Source organism: Heloderma suspectum, chromosome 5 (genome assembly GCF_057233095.1).
Source record: "Heloderma suspectum isolate Gila_16-S chromosome 5, 16-S_ref, whole genome shotgun sequence".
In the NCBI taxonomy this organism is placed as follows: domain Eukaryota; kingdom Metazoa; phylum Chordata; class Lepidosauria; order Squamata; family Helodermatidae; genus Heloderma; species Heloderma suspectum.
In genome coordinates this window covers 16802142-16817691 of record NC_139462.1, presented here as the reverse complement: position 1 = coordinate 16817691, position 15550 = coordinate 16802142, and the positions used below count along the sequence as shown (strand labels likewise).

At 42.4% G+C, this 15550-nt stretch overlaps 1 protein-coding gene across 7 annotated transcripts in view; it reads right to left on the bottom strand.

Moving 5' to 3' along the window:
* Positions 1 to 15550, bottom strand: part of SEPTIN11 (septin 11) — a 109005-nt gene that overhangs the window by 40228 nt on the left and 53227 nt on the right. For all 7 annotated transcript variants that reach the window (XM_084855410.1, XM_084855409.1, XM_084855411.1 and 4 more), the window contains exons 3-4: positions 11445 to 11640; positions 1313 to 1499 (exon numbers count right to left, since the gene is read on the bottom strand). In XM_084855410.1, coding sequence (XP_084711536.1) covers positions 1313 to 1499; positions 11445 to 11640 — 383 coding nt within the window. The remainder of the gene's footprint in view (positions 1 to 1312; positions 1500 to 11444; positions 11641 to 15550) is intronic.

Below are 15550 nucleotides of genomic sequence, written 5' to 3'. Positions count from 1 at the left end.
TTCCCATGTATACAATGGGAATAATCAGGTTCTGGATGGTCTCTGACTGATTGTTTGAAATCATTTTAGATATGTGGTGTTGTTGTGTGAGCTACCTGTTTTTTGTCCTTACATGAATGGTATTACACTTTATATAATGTATTTTAATGGTTTTTAATTTTTTGTGAACCGCCCAGAGAGCTTCGGCTATGGGGCGGTATAGAAATATAATAAATGTAATGAAATAATAGTCACAGGGTTGCTGAGAAATACAGGAGATCAACGCTGCAGCTGCTACGTACACTTAGTTGGCAGGAAGTCCCACTAGACTCTGTGAGACTTTCTTCCAAATAAACACAAAGGATTGTGCCAAAGGTTTGTAAAGCACCTTAAAGAATTATCCTAGCAATACAGATGTGATTAATTAAGGCTATGATCTGTGTTTCTCTCTCGCTTTAGAGGTTTTATAATTTGAAGCGGGGAAGGAAGAAGGAACAACACATAAGCAACATGGTTAAGGACTGCTTAGACTCAGTCCCCTTCTATAAAAACAGATGAGGGGTTTTTTTTAAGCTGCTAGTAAAGTTGAAGTTAACATTGACCCAGAAATGAAGAGGTTTTTAACTACAGGCAGTGCTCAAAAATCCTCTTATATTATATAAACTCATCCCTTCCTGAGGAGGTTGCTAATCCTTATTTGGATGAAAAGCAAAACCTTGTGCCAAAATTACAGACTTTACTTTCAGCAGGAAAAGGAGGAAAAATCCAGATAAAAGACATTAGTATCATTATCACTGATAACATCATAATCATTAAGGAGTATTCCCGGCGGAGCAAGTGCTGCTTCAAATGTATCTCCACAGCTGTGAAAAGTCTGAATTTTCTTGTTAACAAATAAAGAAACAAGGTTTTGCAGAATTATAGCAGGAACCTGAATTAAGCAAGAGTGTTTTTGAGTGATGCAGGTTCATGCCATAAAAGCTCCATCTTAAAGACACATTCCCTCCTAAGTATAAGTGAAGGGCGGATGCTTCTTTTAAGTTGGCGCCAACTGTCCACTCTTTTTTTGTAAGTAGCTGTATTACAATTCTTATTTATAAAAACCTGCTTCACAGCCCTGCCAGGGATACTATGAAGTAGCTTCAGCCATAGTTTCAAAATCCTCCCATGAAAACTCCACTTCACAATCTCAAAGGTCCAAGAGCTCCTTGTCATTCATGGGAAACAAGGTACTTCTTTGGCTCCACAACAAAAATCCAATTTCCTCATATAACTGTGTGACTGGCAAGGCAAGATGTGATGTCCCATCTCATCAAGGTGAGTAGTGGTATACCTTACTATCGAGCTTCTTCATGGTGACCAGATCAAGAGATTTCAGCGAGTGCCCAGTAGGTGCGATGAAATATAAGCAGGCGTGGATCCTGGTGTCGTGATAATTAAAAAGGGAGCGCTTGATCTTCAGCTCCTCCTGCAGGTAAGCCTCAAACTGGGCATCTATGTACTCCACAATAGGCTTATAGCTGAAACACAAAAATCCTTTTTCAGATCCTGCAGCAATTGCCATTGTTTTCAAGGTTTTCTTTGAGGTGATAAGTCATTATTTTAATGTGAGTCAGAGACATATCCAGGGCCAGCCTATGATGAGTCATGGTGAAGAGGAGGAAGCAGAAATCAATGTCAGTGCTTACTTTTTATTTGCAAGTCACTCATTCTCACGCAGTACCATCACAAGATCAGTTCTGTATCACCTTCCCACCTCCACCCCCATTCAAATACACTCATGGGCCAAGCTAACAATGGGAAGGGGAGATGGTTGGGTTTGTTCCCAATTCCTTGACTACCCACCCATCACCTGATTCCCATCTTGCGTAACCATGGCAAACGCAGGTCAAGATGGTTGGAAGCTGGCCTAGTTCACTCAAGCATGTCACACAGTTGGCTCCTAGCACCCCACATAGGACTGATATTGCCATGCTTGAAACATGCAATCCATCCTTCATTCTAGGTCTGTAGTTGTTGCTCACCCACAGACAGACAAGGGGTTGTTGTTGTTGTTCAGTCGTTAAGTCGTGTCCAACCCTTCGTGACCCCATGGACCATAGCACACCAGGCCTTCCTGTCCTCCGCTCTCTCCCAGAGTGTGCTCAAGTTCATATTCATTGCATCGGTGATGTTATCCAAGACAAGGGGTAGGAGGCTCTAAATTATATGCTAGCACCCCACCAATGCCTCTAAGTAGCCTTTTGTAACAGATCGGTTTATGACAAAGGAACATGCTTACATACCAACTCAGTTCTGAATTCTGTGCTTTTAAACAAGTATTTGTCACAGCTGGCTTTTCAACTGAAGATGAACCCTCTTTATCAAAACAGTTCATAATGTGTTAGGAGTTGCTCTGACTGAGTATCTTGACTATCAGGACATCCCATCTGAACACTGGAAGCTAAATTAAAAAGCTGTTCTCAATCTCCTATTAGTTGTTTTCAAAGGTGAGGGAGGCATTATACAGGGGAATGATGACAACTTATCACAAAGTTCAGTCTTTGAAAAGAGAGGGTTCAGCAAGATGTACACCAGTGCTATTGGAGTCACAAAAGTAGTTGCCATAGTGTAATGTGATCCACTTAGACAACCATCTGCATTCTGGGAAGAAGGCTTCATACTGCAATTTAATGTGTAAGGCCTCATGTGCAGAAAACATTTTGAATCAAAATGACAATACCATGGTTAACAACTCTCAGGAATGTATAAATAACTAATCCCAGACATTAGCCCCCACAGAGTCCAAACCCAAAGAACTTTTGGGTCCCAAGTCAAAGGACACAATCACTTCACTAGGCTGGCCTACTCTTCCACCCATTCAACCCCATCTTGCTCCTATCCTTGGGAGTTCCTCAGAAACTAGCCCGTTTCCTCTTACTCAGGGCTACAATTCAGGGCAGGCCCATCCTACCTAGTTATAATGATCTTGGGGTCTCAGTATTTAACCCTATATTTGTGTTAACAGAAAACAATAGAAATCTTTAGAAAATTAAATGTTAGGTTAGTTTTTACATTTTATGTTAATAAAATATTATACATTTTTCTTGTTTTGCATTTGTGGCACACTGTACCAGTCTGGATTATGGAAGATTGATAGGGGCAGCCTCATCACCTGAGATGACACCTTCTTGAATTAGATTTCCACCCAGGTCTTACCTGACTAAGGAAACTTCCTTCACCCCCAACAATCTGGGCATGATGGACTTCATCAGTCCAACCCCATTCCCACTAGACAGATTGGGTGGGTTATTTATTGTAGTTATCTCACACCCTTCCTCACAAAGAGACCTGTAGGACCACCATGCACCTTGGTAATTAGCAATCATAGTGATAAGTACAGTGGAACATAGGCATGAATATCCATCACTAAAGATAGTCCTGTATACAGACTTTTCCCATAAATTGTAATTGGTCAAAACACCATGAACATCCAAGGGAATATGAACAAGGGAAAAGAAGTAATGGCTGAGTTCCTGTTAGATCTTAGATACAAGATGGCTTTGATGTGCAATTTCAGGAATTTGGCCTCTCCTACCACATTAACAGAGATTATCAAGAGGCTGAATTCTGTTCCAGATTCCATACTTTGTGCTACACAGTTGTGCAGTAGACCTATAGCCAATTTTTTCACAGGCCTTCAGCATGGGGATGATGCAGAGTATTGTAATGTCAACACCCCATGTTCGTTGTCTTTTGCATAGCTGTGGAATGCAAAGGCTGAGCTAAGAAGCAAAATAGGAGGGGTATGGAACACTGGAAAAGGAGGGAGAAGGAGCAGTTATGGTGGTTGGGGAAAGTTGGAGGCAAGCAGAAGAGTGAAACAAAAGAACAATAAGAAGACAAGCACAGAGAAGAAATGGTGTGCCTGAGCATCCATAATATTACAGCAAGAACTGAGTGCATTCCATACTCAAAAATATATATTCTATACCCAGGCAATCCAAGTCCTGCATCAAGAAATGGTGATTTCTGTAACTTATGTAAATTAAACAAATCTATATGATTGTATTGATTTGCATAATTTATTCTGCACATTACTACTTGCATAATTTATGCTGGTTTTTCTAATCATGGGGAGGGATAAGGAGCTATGTGGGGCACTAAAATCTCAACCCCAATCACTAGGCTCTGGGGTGAGAGTCCATATACTTTCAAGTTTATCCACAGACAACAGGACAAGAAACTAGCTCATTTAAGAACATAAGATTCTCAAGAAGCTGAACTTTGTGCACATTACCACATTCTGTGCTTTTTCTGCACTCCCACAAAATCATGGCACATGCATAGACAGTTAAAGCAGCAGGACAACAAGAACACCTCTTTGTGCACAATCGGATTATCCAAAGGAAACTACAGCTCTATCGCAGATGGACTGGCTGCAGATAACTGGTAGAAATTATGGTTTAGTCATATTCTTCAATCCCTTGTTTCTCTCTGCCCACAGGTTATAATTAATGGCATTGTTCTGAAATCATTTTGTTTCTGGGGCATAAAGCAGGGGTATCAAACCCCTTTCAGCCTGAGGGCCAAATTTAATTCTGGAGGAGCTCTCGGGGGCTGCATTCCGGGGGGGGGGGGGGGGGCCAAAGGCAAACAAAGGTGGGCCAAATAGCAGCTTATTTTAGCTTAAGGCTCTCACTGCCACTAACTAAGTCTTAGACTAGGCATTTCAATATTTTAGAACGGACAAAAAAAACCCATGCAAAGCCAGGAAACCACCAAACGATAGGTGGTCAGGAAGCAGGCGTGCCAGGGGAAGGGGCCATGGCTGTCTGGGAAAGCCCAGAGGGCAACCCCAGGTGGGCCAGATTTGGCCCACAGAGGTTCAACACCCCGGCATAAAGACAGTGCTTAGGACATCCCTCAAGTCATGAGTGCAATTGCTCCCCTGTCTCTCTTACCCAGCATACCCTAGAGAATCCTACATATGAAGCTGCATTATAACTAGTCAGACTACTAAACCATGTAGCCCAGTGTTGGATCCCATGAAACTCATGGGATGCAATTGGGGCAGTCATTATCTTTCAGCCTAGACAACTTCACAAGGTGCTTGTTAGGATAAAGTATGGGAGAAGAGAACCATTTGGTCCTTGGAGGAATAAAAATGTCAACTAGAACCTGAAGATGCCAGGAATCAAGCCTGTGATTACTAAACTATGGCCTCCTCCCCTTGTACTCACTACAGTATCCCACCCACATTTACAGAAGCCAACATGTTTAAGTTTCAGTGTGGGTTTAAAAACAGGCATCCTTGGAATTTTTCCCTACAAGCCATACGTTCCAAGAATTCCTTACTAAAGTCTCATTCCCTATTTAGGAAAAAATAGATGAAGTCATTAAAATAGCTTTGCTGCTGGCTAGAGCCAAGTCAGCAAACTGAAGGCTTTAGGTACAGCTATGAACTCCCAAAACAATTGAAAAGAAATTCAGAATTCTCCAGTTTTGAGAATGTGTCTGTGTAGAAATAGTCCCATATGTTAAACTGGATTTAAAAGTCTAGTATATAAATAAACCCATTCAAGCGACATACTTTGGGTTGTAAGTAAATGTATACTCTGAAACAAATATTTCAATAATTGTTTTGGCACGGCTCACCACCAATGGAAGTGGCGTGCAGGTTTGGCTTCTATCCTACTGCAAATCCCCTTTTTCCCATTTAACATGAAACATGATGTACCTAAACATGGCACTTGATCAAATATTAGGTCATGTGATCCGAAACATCAGGGATCTTATATACAAAGATGAATTAAACCTTTTTTAAAAGGTGATGAACAGTTTCAGTCAACAGTAAAATCTTTGTATACTACTATCCGGGCATTTGCTGACTTTCTACAGATTGTCGTGACTGCTACCACGGGATTAACTCTTGTGTTGCTGGTTCAGTTCACAGATAGTTTGTACCAACCTTCCCCAACCTGGTGCTGTCCAGTTATTTTGGACTTCGACTCCCATTAGCCCCGCCAGCATGGCCACTGGTCAGGAATTCTGGGAGTTGTAATCCAAAACATCTGGAGGGCACCAGGTTGGAGAAGGCTGGTTTGCACAAACCATCATTAAGAACTCAAGCGATCGGTGAAACTTCCAAAGACACAGAGAAACATGGTTTAGAGCTGCTTGTCTGCTTTTATTTTTCATCTGACCAGCACTCCTATTTCTAAGGTGCAGTGGTGCAAATTCATCTCTCATGCCAAACCACAGTTATATAAACCATGATTTGTGATTGTTTTGCCAGCAGAGAAGCAATGTTTGCGATCAGTTCAGACTTCAAGCTCCCTAAACCATTGGTAGAGATTGTGTCACTGATGCAGATGTTCAAGCCCATCCTTCTTCCTGGTCCGCCATTTGTTCTGGTCTCTAATCACTTTGTTTGGACACCGGGGTTGTAAACTATTTGTCTGCTAGTGGAACAGAAACCACTAGTGAAATGGATTTCCCCTCCCTGCAGCCTCCTGCATGCCCCAAATCTGCTCTGGAGGCTTGGGGGACCCTTCAGTACAGATCTGGAGGGAAGAGGAGAGCAAAGGAAGTTCCATCATGTGGGTAGAAGTCCATCTGAGTGACACTGGATTTAACCCTGGGCCTGCCTGGATCAGTAAGCCAGCCTTTTGTTGACTGCCTCTTGTATAGCAGTGACTTTGTTGACAGAATCAGAGTCAGGGCAGTTATATAGGTGTAATTCTCACAGTAATGTCCTTTCCTGATACCTACTCCACCTCTGGACAAGGACCAGGAAACAGCAACATATCATACCCGGAGTAAAAAACCAGCACCACTGGCCTCTAGCACCAGTCAATTTGGGGGATTAACAGTAAACTATTGTCTACTGACAGAATAGGTGGGCAAACACGCAACGTCCTATGCCAAATCTGTATGTTGGCAACAGACAGTCAGAAATACTTGTAAAAACTAAGCTTATGGTGAGGGCACGAAAGTAAAACAACCTCACAATTCAAGAGCCAGGTTTATAGAATTATGAGGAACAGCAGTTTATGAGGTATGGACTAGCCTACCACATTAATCCCAGACTAACTCTGGAGGCAAGCTGCACATGTGTGATGAGGATATTATGGGCTTCCTAAAATAGCCAAACATCTATGGCTGACCCTGTGACAAGCCCAGGTGAAGCAGCCTGGGTACGCTATATGGTTGCAGAAGACCTGTCCACGTGCGTAAAACTGAAAGAGATACAAAAAAGGGTCTTTGTACAGGGGTCTTGTGGCTTGGCCCTCTTTCCAGCCCTCCTTTCTTCAAAACTGCTAGAACTAGCCAGATGTTCCACAAAGGCCTCCATCAACAGTGCATTGTAGGATCAGATTTGACAGGTTGGGGCTTGTCTTATTCTGAACTTACAGAAGAACCCCCTGTAAGAAAAGGAATCACTAAAAAGGGACAGCAAACTGAAAGCCAGGACAGGAAACTAATTGCAGTTGCTGTGCTTAGATTATGATCGCTTGGGACAACAAGCTTCCAATTGTGACAGGGTGCAGGGGAGATAAACTGCTCTCCTATTCACATCGCTGGTCAGAATGAGCCCCTCTGTAAGGGCTTTATTTAACAAGGGAGGTCTTGACAGATGATGGAAACAATACTGCCAGTTCTTGCTGAATTAAATCAGATGCAAAGCACCCCAGGCAACAAGTGGCAACTCATTCCCATTTGGAACACCTGCTCCTTTGGGCCTTTTTTTTTCTTTTTAAGTAGCCTCTTCCTTGGCTTTGAAACATATGCACGGCTTCAAGTATGGAGCTCTTCTAGTGTGCACACATCATTCACTGCTTTAAAGGTCTGATGTATTTATTAAAAGCTCGAACACAGAAAAAAAGAGGATACATGAACACTGGGCTGTCACTGCCACAAAATGGGAGGAATTTGGAAGGGTGCCATTTTAGAAGGGGTGGGGAGAGAACATCTTTGGCAAGGCAGACCTAGATTCTCAGCAAGGTTTAAAAGGTAGCTCTTGCTTATATTCAAGATGAAATTGCAGGGGAAAATGTTTTTAAAATCTGAGATGGGGTTACTTTTTCATGTCATACGCCCTAGTCAGTCCTCCCCCTGCCCCTGCCATAATGTGATATGGGAGTGCAGGACATGCATTTTGGCCTTGCCCCATCTGTCAGGATCCTAGTAGTCTGTCCCTGCAGTCCTCCACATGCTGGGATGAAAGGTATGCAGTGGGGAACCTACTGTATTTGTGTAGGCTCCTCTCACAATTTAGAACCCTGATCATACAGTTGACACGGGTCAGTCATACATAGAGCTTTTTTTAATCTTCTTTTAAGATTTCTTTTTTTAATCAATAGAATTTGTGCTGCTGGCATGAATACTGAATGCACTGGCCCCATTATAACAATAGCTAAGTGTGTAGAGCCAATAAGTTAACCAGAACTATGGGTGTTCCTGAGCAATAATCACAATTGTTCTAAAGAACAGGGGCGGAGGAGGAGGAAAGAGATGGCTCACACCTTCTCTAAATGGTGTCCCTGAACTTTAAAATGCAATTTTTATCTACACCAAGACCCTTGCTATGAGTTCCATGCCACTGGAGCTGCAGACATAAATTCTTGGCAGGGAGGATTTACCACGGTGTATGCCAGGCGTGCTCCATACCCTTTTTGAATATTCAACCCCCGATTGGACTGATCAGAGGTTGCTGCATGATGTCCAAACCTAGACACTATGGCCTGGATTGCACATAACGGCAATCCAGAGTATGGGTTGAGTATAGGTTGTCATTGAATCATGCGTTGTTGTTGAATCGTGGGTTGTCACTACATGTGAACCCTGCACTATGTTTTAACTCTGGCTTGTTAACCATGAACAACACAGGAAAAGAACCCACGTTTGTTGTTGGGTTGTGAACTCTGGGTTGTTTGTAGCTAACAAACCATAGTTAAACCACAGTGCAGGGTTCGTATGTAACAACAACCTACAATTCAACAACAACCTACAATTCAACAACAACCCATAGTCAAACCATACTCTGGGTTGCCTTTATAAGTGAACCAGGTCAATAGGTTAATCAGGGGTTAAACATCCCACAGTTAACTACTAATTATAGGTTAACTATGGGTTGTTGAACCCATGATTAATCTATAGCATCCGGGTTCAGACATCATGCAGCAACTCCCAATCGACCCAATTTGGGGCTGAATATTCAAAATGGGAACGCACTTGGCATGCAATGCAGCAAATCATAGGTTAATTAATTAACCCACAATTTGCTAGTGTTACATGCAAAACGGGTCACTGTCACTTCATGACACTTTTCCACCTGAGGGCCGCTTCCAACTCTAGTTTTAATGATCAACTTTTCAAAACTATGCCGGAGGAGGTTCTAAAAATCCCTGAAAATATAAAACTTGTGAAATAATTCACATGTGTCTATTTAACTTCCAAGATACATGGCAAACCCTTAGAAGCCAATTGGCTAAGCTTACCAAACAATGACTACGCTAAAGCCTTTGATTGTGTGGATCACAACAAACTGTGGCAAATTCTTAAAGTGATGGGAGTACCAGACCACCTTACCTGTCTCCTGAGAAACCTGTACGAGGGTCAAGAAGCAACAGTAAGAACCAGACATGGAAAAACCGATTGGTTCAAAACTGGGAAAGGACTACGACAAGGATGCATATTGTCACCCTGCTTATTTAACTTATATGCAGAGTACATCATGAGAAATGCCGGGTTGGATGAATCAGAGGTCGGAATTAAGATCGCTGGGAGAATTATCAACAACCTCCGATATGCAGACGATACCACCCTAATGGCAGAAAGCGAAGAGGATCTCAAGAGCCTCTTGTTGAGGGTGAAAGAGGAGAGTGCAAAAGCTGGTTTGAAACTCAACATTAAAAAAACGAAGATCATGGCATCTGGCCCCATCACTTCCTGGCATATAGAAGGGGAAGAAATGGAAGCAGTGACAGATTTTACTTTCTTGGGCTCCAAGATCACCGCAGACGGTGACTGTAGCCATGAAATTAAAAGACGCTTGCTTGCTCTTGGGGAGGAAAGCTATGGCCAACCTAGACAGCATAGTAAGAAGCAGAGACATCACCTTGCCGACAAAGGTCCGTCTAATCAAAGCTATGGTTTTCCCAGTAGTAATGTATGGCTGTGAGAGCTGGACTATAAGGAAGGCTGAGCGCCGAAGAATTGATGCTTTCGAACTGTGGTGCTGGAGAAGACTCTTACGAGTCCCCTGGACTGCAAGGAGGTCAAATCAGTCCATCCTGAAGGAAATCAACCCTGAGTGCTCATTGGAAGGACAGATACTGAAGCTGAAGCTCCAATATTTTGGCCACCTAATGCGAAGAGAAAACTCCCTGGAAAAGACCCTGATGCTGGGAAAGACTGAAGGCAAAAGGAGAAGGGGACGGCAGAGGATGAGATGGCTAGATAGCATCACGGATGCAATGAATATGAACTTGAGCACGCTCCGGGAAAGAGCGCAGGACAGGAAGGCCTGGCGTGCTATGGTCCATGGGGTCACGAAGAGTCGGACACGACTGAACGACTGAACAACAACCAAACAATGAAAATTATATAGACATATTTTAAAAGAATATTCATATTTTACAGCTATAGCTATACATTTTTAAAAACCTATTATTTTATGAATAAAATAATAAAATTAATAATAAAATGTTTTATTAATCCTAAAGATAAAAACAAAATAAGCCACATTAAGAAAAAGAACCGAAAACTCAGCACGTTTTCATAAGCAATACTATGGGCCACTTCAATATGATTGGGAAATCGCTTCTATGGAGGAAAAACCATACAAAATATGTACACATCATCATGTGTGAAGAATACATGCCCATATGCAATCATGTAAATATGTTATAGGCATAAGCAGCAACATCGGACAAGGTGCAGAGAACAGAACAAAGAGAACAGAAACTGAGCAGGGAAAGAACAACGGAGAAAATAAAGGAAGAGTGGTCAAGAACTTTAGAAGGACTAGGATAGCCTTCCCCAACCTGCTGCCCTCCAGATGTTTTGGACTACAACTCCAGGATTCCTGATCACTGGCCATGCTGGTTGTGGCTGATGAGAGTTGAAGTCCAAAAGATCTGGAAGGCACCAAGTTGGGGAAGGCTGGACTTTTAAGTGGATGTAGAGTAAAACAAGAAGTTGGTGAAAAGAAAAACAGAGGTGTGATTTGATCACAGAGGTGAAAAACGTCAGTTAAACCAACTAAGGGTGCTTCCAAATGAGGTATTAATCTTATAATCACCTTGCTTCATTCATGGCATTTTATGGGGGTCCAACATTTCTTAGAGACAAATCAGACGTGCACGTTTTCCATCACATTCTCCCAGCACATGGAAAGTTTACACATTTGTCTCTCTTCTGCAGGATATTTGGCATCCTTTCAAAGCATACCTTGCATGGGGTGACTTTCCTGTAGTTACCTGTCATCTTTATTGATCTGGTCTCCAAATCCCACCGTATCAACAATCGTCAGCTTCAGACGGACATTGCTCTCCTGAAGTTCGTAACTTCTTGCTTTCAACCGCACACCAGGCTCGTTGTGAGTGGCCGGGTCACTTTCAAACTTTGTGTTGAACAGAGTGTCCATAAGCGTTGATTTGCCAATGCCAGTTTCCCCTGAAGAAACACACCCAGATTAGGAGCTTGAGAAGCCCATGGCCAAGAGGAACCTCCCACTCTGACTTTCTGCCTGGTATACAGAGCTGGATATTTAGTTAAAAGTAGACGTTAGAATTCTAAAATTATGGAGATGAGGTAGGGCAAGCTTTGTTTGGGAATGAGACTCCATGGTCTGCTAAATTAATTTATAGTATTTTCAGGACAGACTCTGGTTCAAATCCTGACCTAACTATGTGAAATCTCATGGCTTTAATTTCCTCTTTTGTCAAGCATGGCTCAACATCAGGGATGTTTATCCCTTTACACTTATTGCATGACATGGCTGCTCCCAATGCGTGGACAGAAAGCAAAGAGTCCCTACAGATGTGTGCTTACACAAGCAGGAAACCTAATCCACAGAGACCTCGGTAGTCCTTGGCCCATCCTTTGTAGAGGAGTTCTTTTAGGAGGCCACCACGCTGTTTCTCAGTTGGCAAGACCTTCGGTTACCTTTGCACACCTTAGTTGTTGGGGGGGGGGAGGGTTAGAGTAAAGGCTTGGGACCTATAGCTAGCCATATACAGTTAAAAAATCCTGCCTGGTGGAAGCAGTATGCCTATGTACACCAGTTCGTAGGGGACATGTGTGGGAGGGTGCCATTGCACTCATATCCTACTTGTGGGTTTCCCACAGGCCACTGTGTGAACAGACCGCTGGACTTGGCTATACTAGCTTAGTATAGTTAACTTAGGGCGCAATCCTATGCATGTTTAAAATTTAAAAAGTCCTACAACTCCCATGCATAAGATTGTGCCCTATGTTTACTAGGTTAGGCTGTAATTACCAGAGCAAGCAAGGTAGAGATAACTACCTGCCTCTGTCTTATTTGACTGTTAACCATATTTCACCTTCCATGCAAAGGTCCCAAGAGCCATTTTAAATATGGCATGACAGTCTTTCTGGAAACACATGAGCTGTGTTTACTTATGTTAACTTGTAGGGCTTACTTTTGGCTTGCAAAAGATAACATGGAAAGAAAATTATTATAAAAATTATTATTATTGGAAAGAGACACATTTTTTTCAGAGAGGAGCTGCTGTTTGTGCGATGTACACTTTTCTCACTTCTGTCTCTGGTAAACAGGTATGAAGGTTTTTGTATTGCTTCGAAAACCTGCAAAGACCTTTTTGATCAGAACCAACATAAGGATGTGTATACACATATAATTACATGCTCCTGTCATGCCATTCTGAACTCTCATAAAAATTAAGTTACAGACAAACGTTGTACCCAACTAAGTCTGCAATTGCTACAAGTTAGTTCTGGACCATCACTGAAAAACCACACACAAATTGTTCTTTGGAAAGTCTGCTAGGAACAACAGGGAATTCAGCTAAACTTCCTACTGCAGCATGCCAGATCACAGAGTAAACATTTGTTGCTGAATCTTAATTAAGTGTAAACTGAAAAGTTGTTTAACCAAAACGTCCTCAAACTGAAAGCTAATCTTGTGTTGGGGTAAATGTTTTGAAAATCAGAGAGAAATAAGATGCTTCCTTAAAGTCAGGGGCCCATCTAGCCCTCACAGGAAGGCAGACTTCAGGCTTCTGGGAACTGCTTTGTTTTTTTACTATAACCTCAGGGTCCACCAAATGGATTCAGCTGCAAAAAGTTACTTAGGGCAGACATGAACCTATTAGAATTGAGGAACATCAGAACAAGAATTTATTTTCAGGACTGAGTTCACAGTCCTTCCACACAAAAATCCACTCCTGGATCACCTCATTCTATTGCTTGTGTAGATCATGTCTGTCCCCACACACCAGAGATTAGTGGGGAAGTTTCCAGTTTGTGGGGACTGCTTCCTGGCAGACCTGACCCTTGTATCATTTTCTCACAATTAAGAACTGGATAAAACCTGGGACCTTACCGTTAAGTTATGGCCTCTGATCTACTGTGGATTTGCTAAGAGGGCTCTCTTTGACCCCACAGACCCCCATGCACAAAACAGGAACACACTCTTTCATCCTTCCTCCTCCTGTTCTCTATCAGCCTTCCCCCACCTGGGGCCCTCCAGAAGTGTTGGATGACAATGCCCAGCATGGCCAATAGGGATGATGGCAGTTGTAGTCTCGAGGGCACCAGGTTGGGGAAGGTTGATCTATATGGTCATAACTTTAGAGTGTAAGCGCCTTGGAGCAGGAATCTGGTTTTTTTTTACTTACGCCATGAAGTGCCATCTATACTATTGGCATAACAAATCTGCAAATAAAATTGTCAAATCCAGTGTAGGTGTGCAGCTTCTATATTTCTATCCTCGTCCCTAGGGCAGAGGGAGGGAGGGATGGGGGCGGAGAAAGAGGTTTGCTTCCTTTTTCTACTATATTCCTTGAGTTACCACCTTGATTCCACTTTCTTCTCACACGTTTCCCCTCCCAGGCCTACTTGCAGCTTCCAACTCTCTCTTCGCCAGAGCAAAGAAGAAGGTTTAAAAGGCCAGATGTTTAGTGAACATCATGAGTGCAGCCTTCTCCATTAATAACAGAGCCATGGAACAGTTAGGACACATTGCTTAGAAATTTATCAATGTGCCTATACTGAGAACACAGTTTGTAGTGTAAAAAACACACACATCCCAAACTCTAGAGTTTGTTAGAGAACTGCTAAGTCAAACATGCTGTGTTCTGCAGCCCAAGAGAACTCCAGAAATAAATGATCCAACCCAGAGTGTCATTCATTCACTCACACACACACACACACACACACACAGCTCACACGTAATGGCAAACCGTAGCTTTCCCAGGTACAAGCAGGAGTGATTGATCATGCTGCCTCTGCACACTCCCATTTTCATTTTACAACCTACAATTGCCCCAATCATGGGTTGCTCTTGCAACATCCGAACCCAGGCACTCTGGTTTGTTTAGGGGTTAAGCAACCCAGAGTTAGCCCAAGAACAAATAGCTGTTTGACCCCTAAACAACCCAGAGTGCCCAGGTTTGGATGTCACAAGATAAGGGCGATCATATGTTATAAAATTAAAGCGGAAGTGACTAGAATGCTGGAGGCAGTGCACTCACTTGCTCCCACTCGTGCCTGGCAATTTGTGGGTTAATTAATCCATGATCTACTGTTACATGCGAACTGGGTCACACAGTACATCTTGTCCTCCCAAAGGAGACTCACATTTTTGAACAAGGAAATCAACTGGCAAGCTATTTCTACTCTCTTGCCTTTAAACAAGAAAAAAATCTGTTGATTAGCACTGGGGTTGCAACCTTAATCAGTTTAACTGGTAATTGATGGGAGGGGCCCAAATTTAATAGAGAAAAGCACATTTTAAATCAGCAGGACTGAGAATGCAAGGACACGTTTGTTTACTTTGTACAGCTATTTTGGCTTTGGTGTGTTACGGTAACAGGGAGTACAGAAAAATAACACAATTAAAAGCCTTTGCTTCTAATGACAAGTGGTAGTTTCTGTTGATTCAGTCATTAAGTTGTCACATGTTTCCTTCAATAAGGCACTGACAGCAAGGTTTTGGCAAGAACCTAAGAGGAGGAGGGGTCCTGCTTATAAAACCAAAGCTCCATCGTATCCTGTGTGCTGATTTTCACAATGGCTAGCCAGATGCCTTTGGAAAGTCCTTGAAGAGGACATGAAGGGAACAGTATGGTACTATTGCCCTAAAAAAAAAAAAAAAGTACTATGCAGATTTATTATAGTGAAATCCTATGCATGTTTACTAGGAAGTAGGTCTCACTATATTCAATGGGGCTTACTCCCCAGTAAGTGTGCTTAGGATTGCAGCCATAACAAAAAACCAAAACCAAAAAACTAAAAACCAAAGATTAAAATGTTTGTAATTGACAGATAGCCCTAGTTTGTTTTTAGAGGCCATGAAGAGTACACAGGAGGCAGCCTTTTG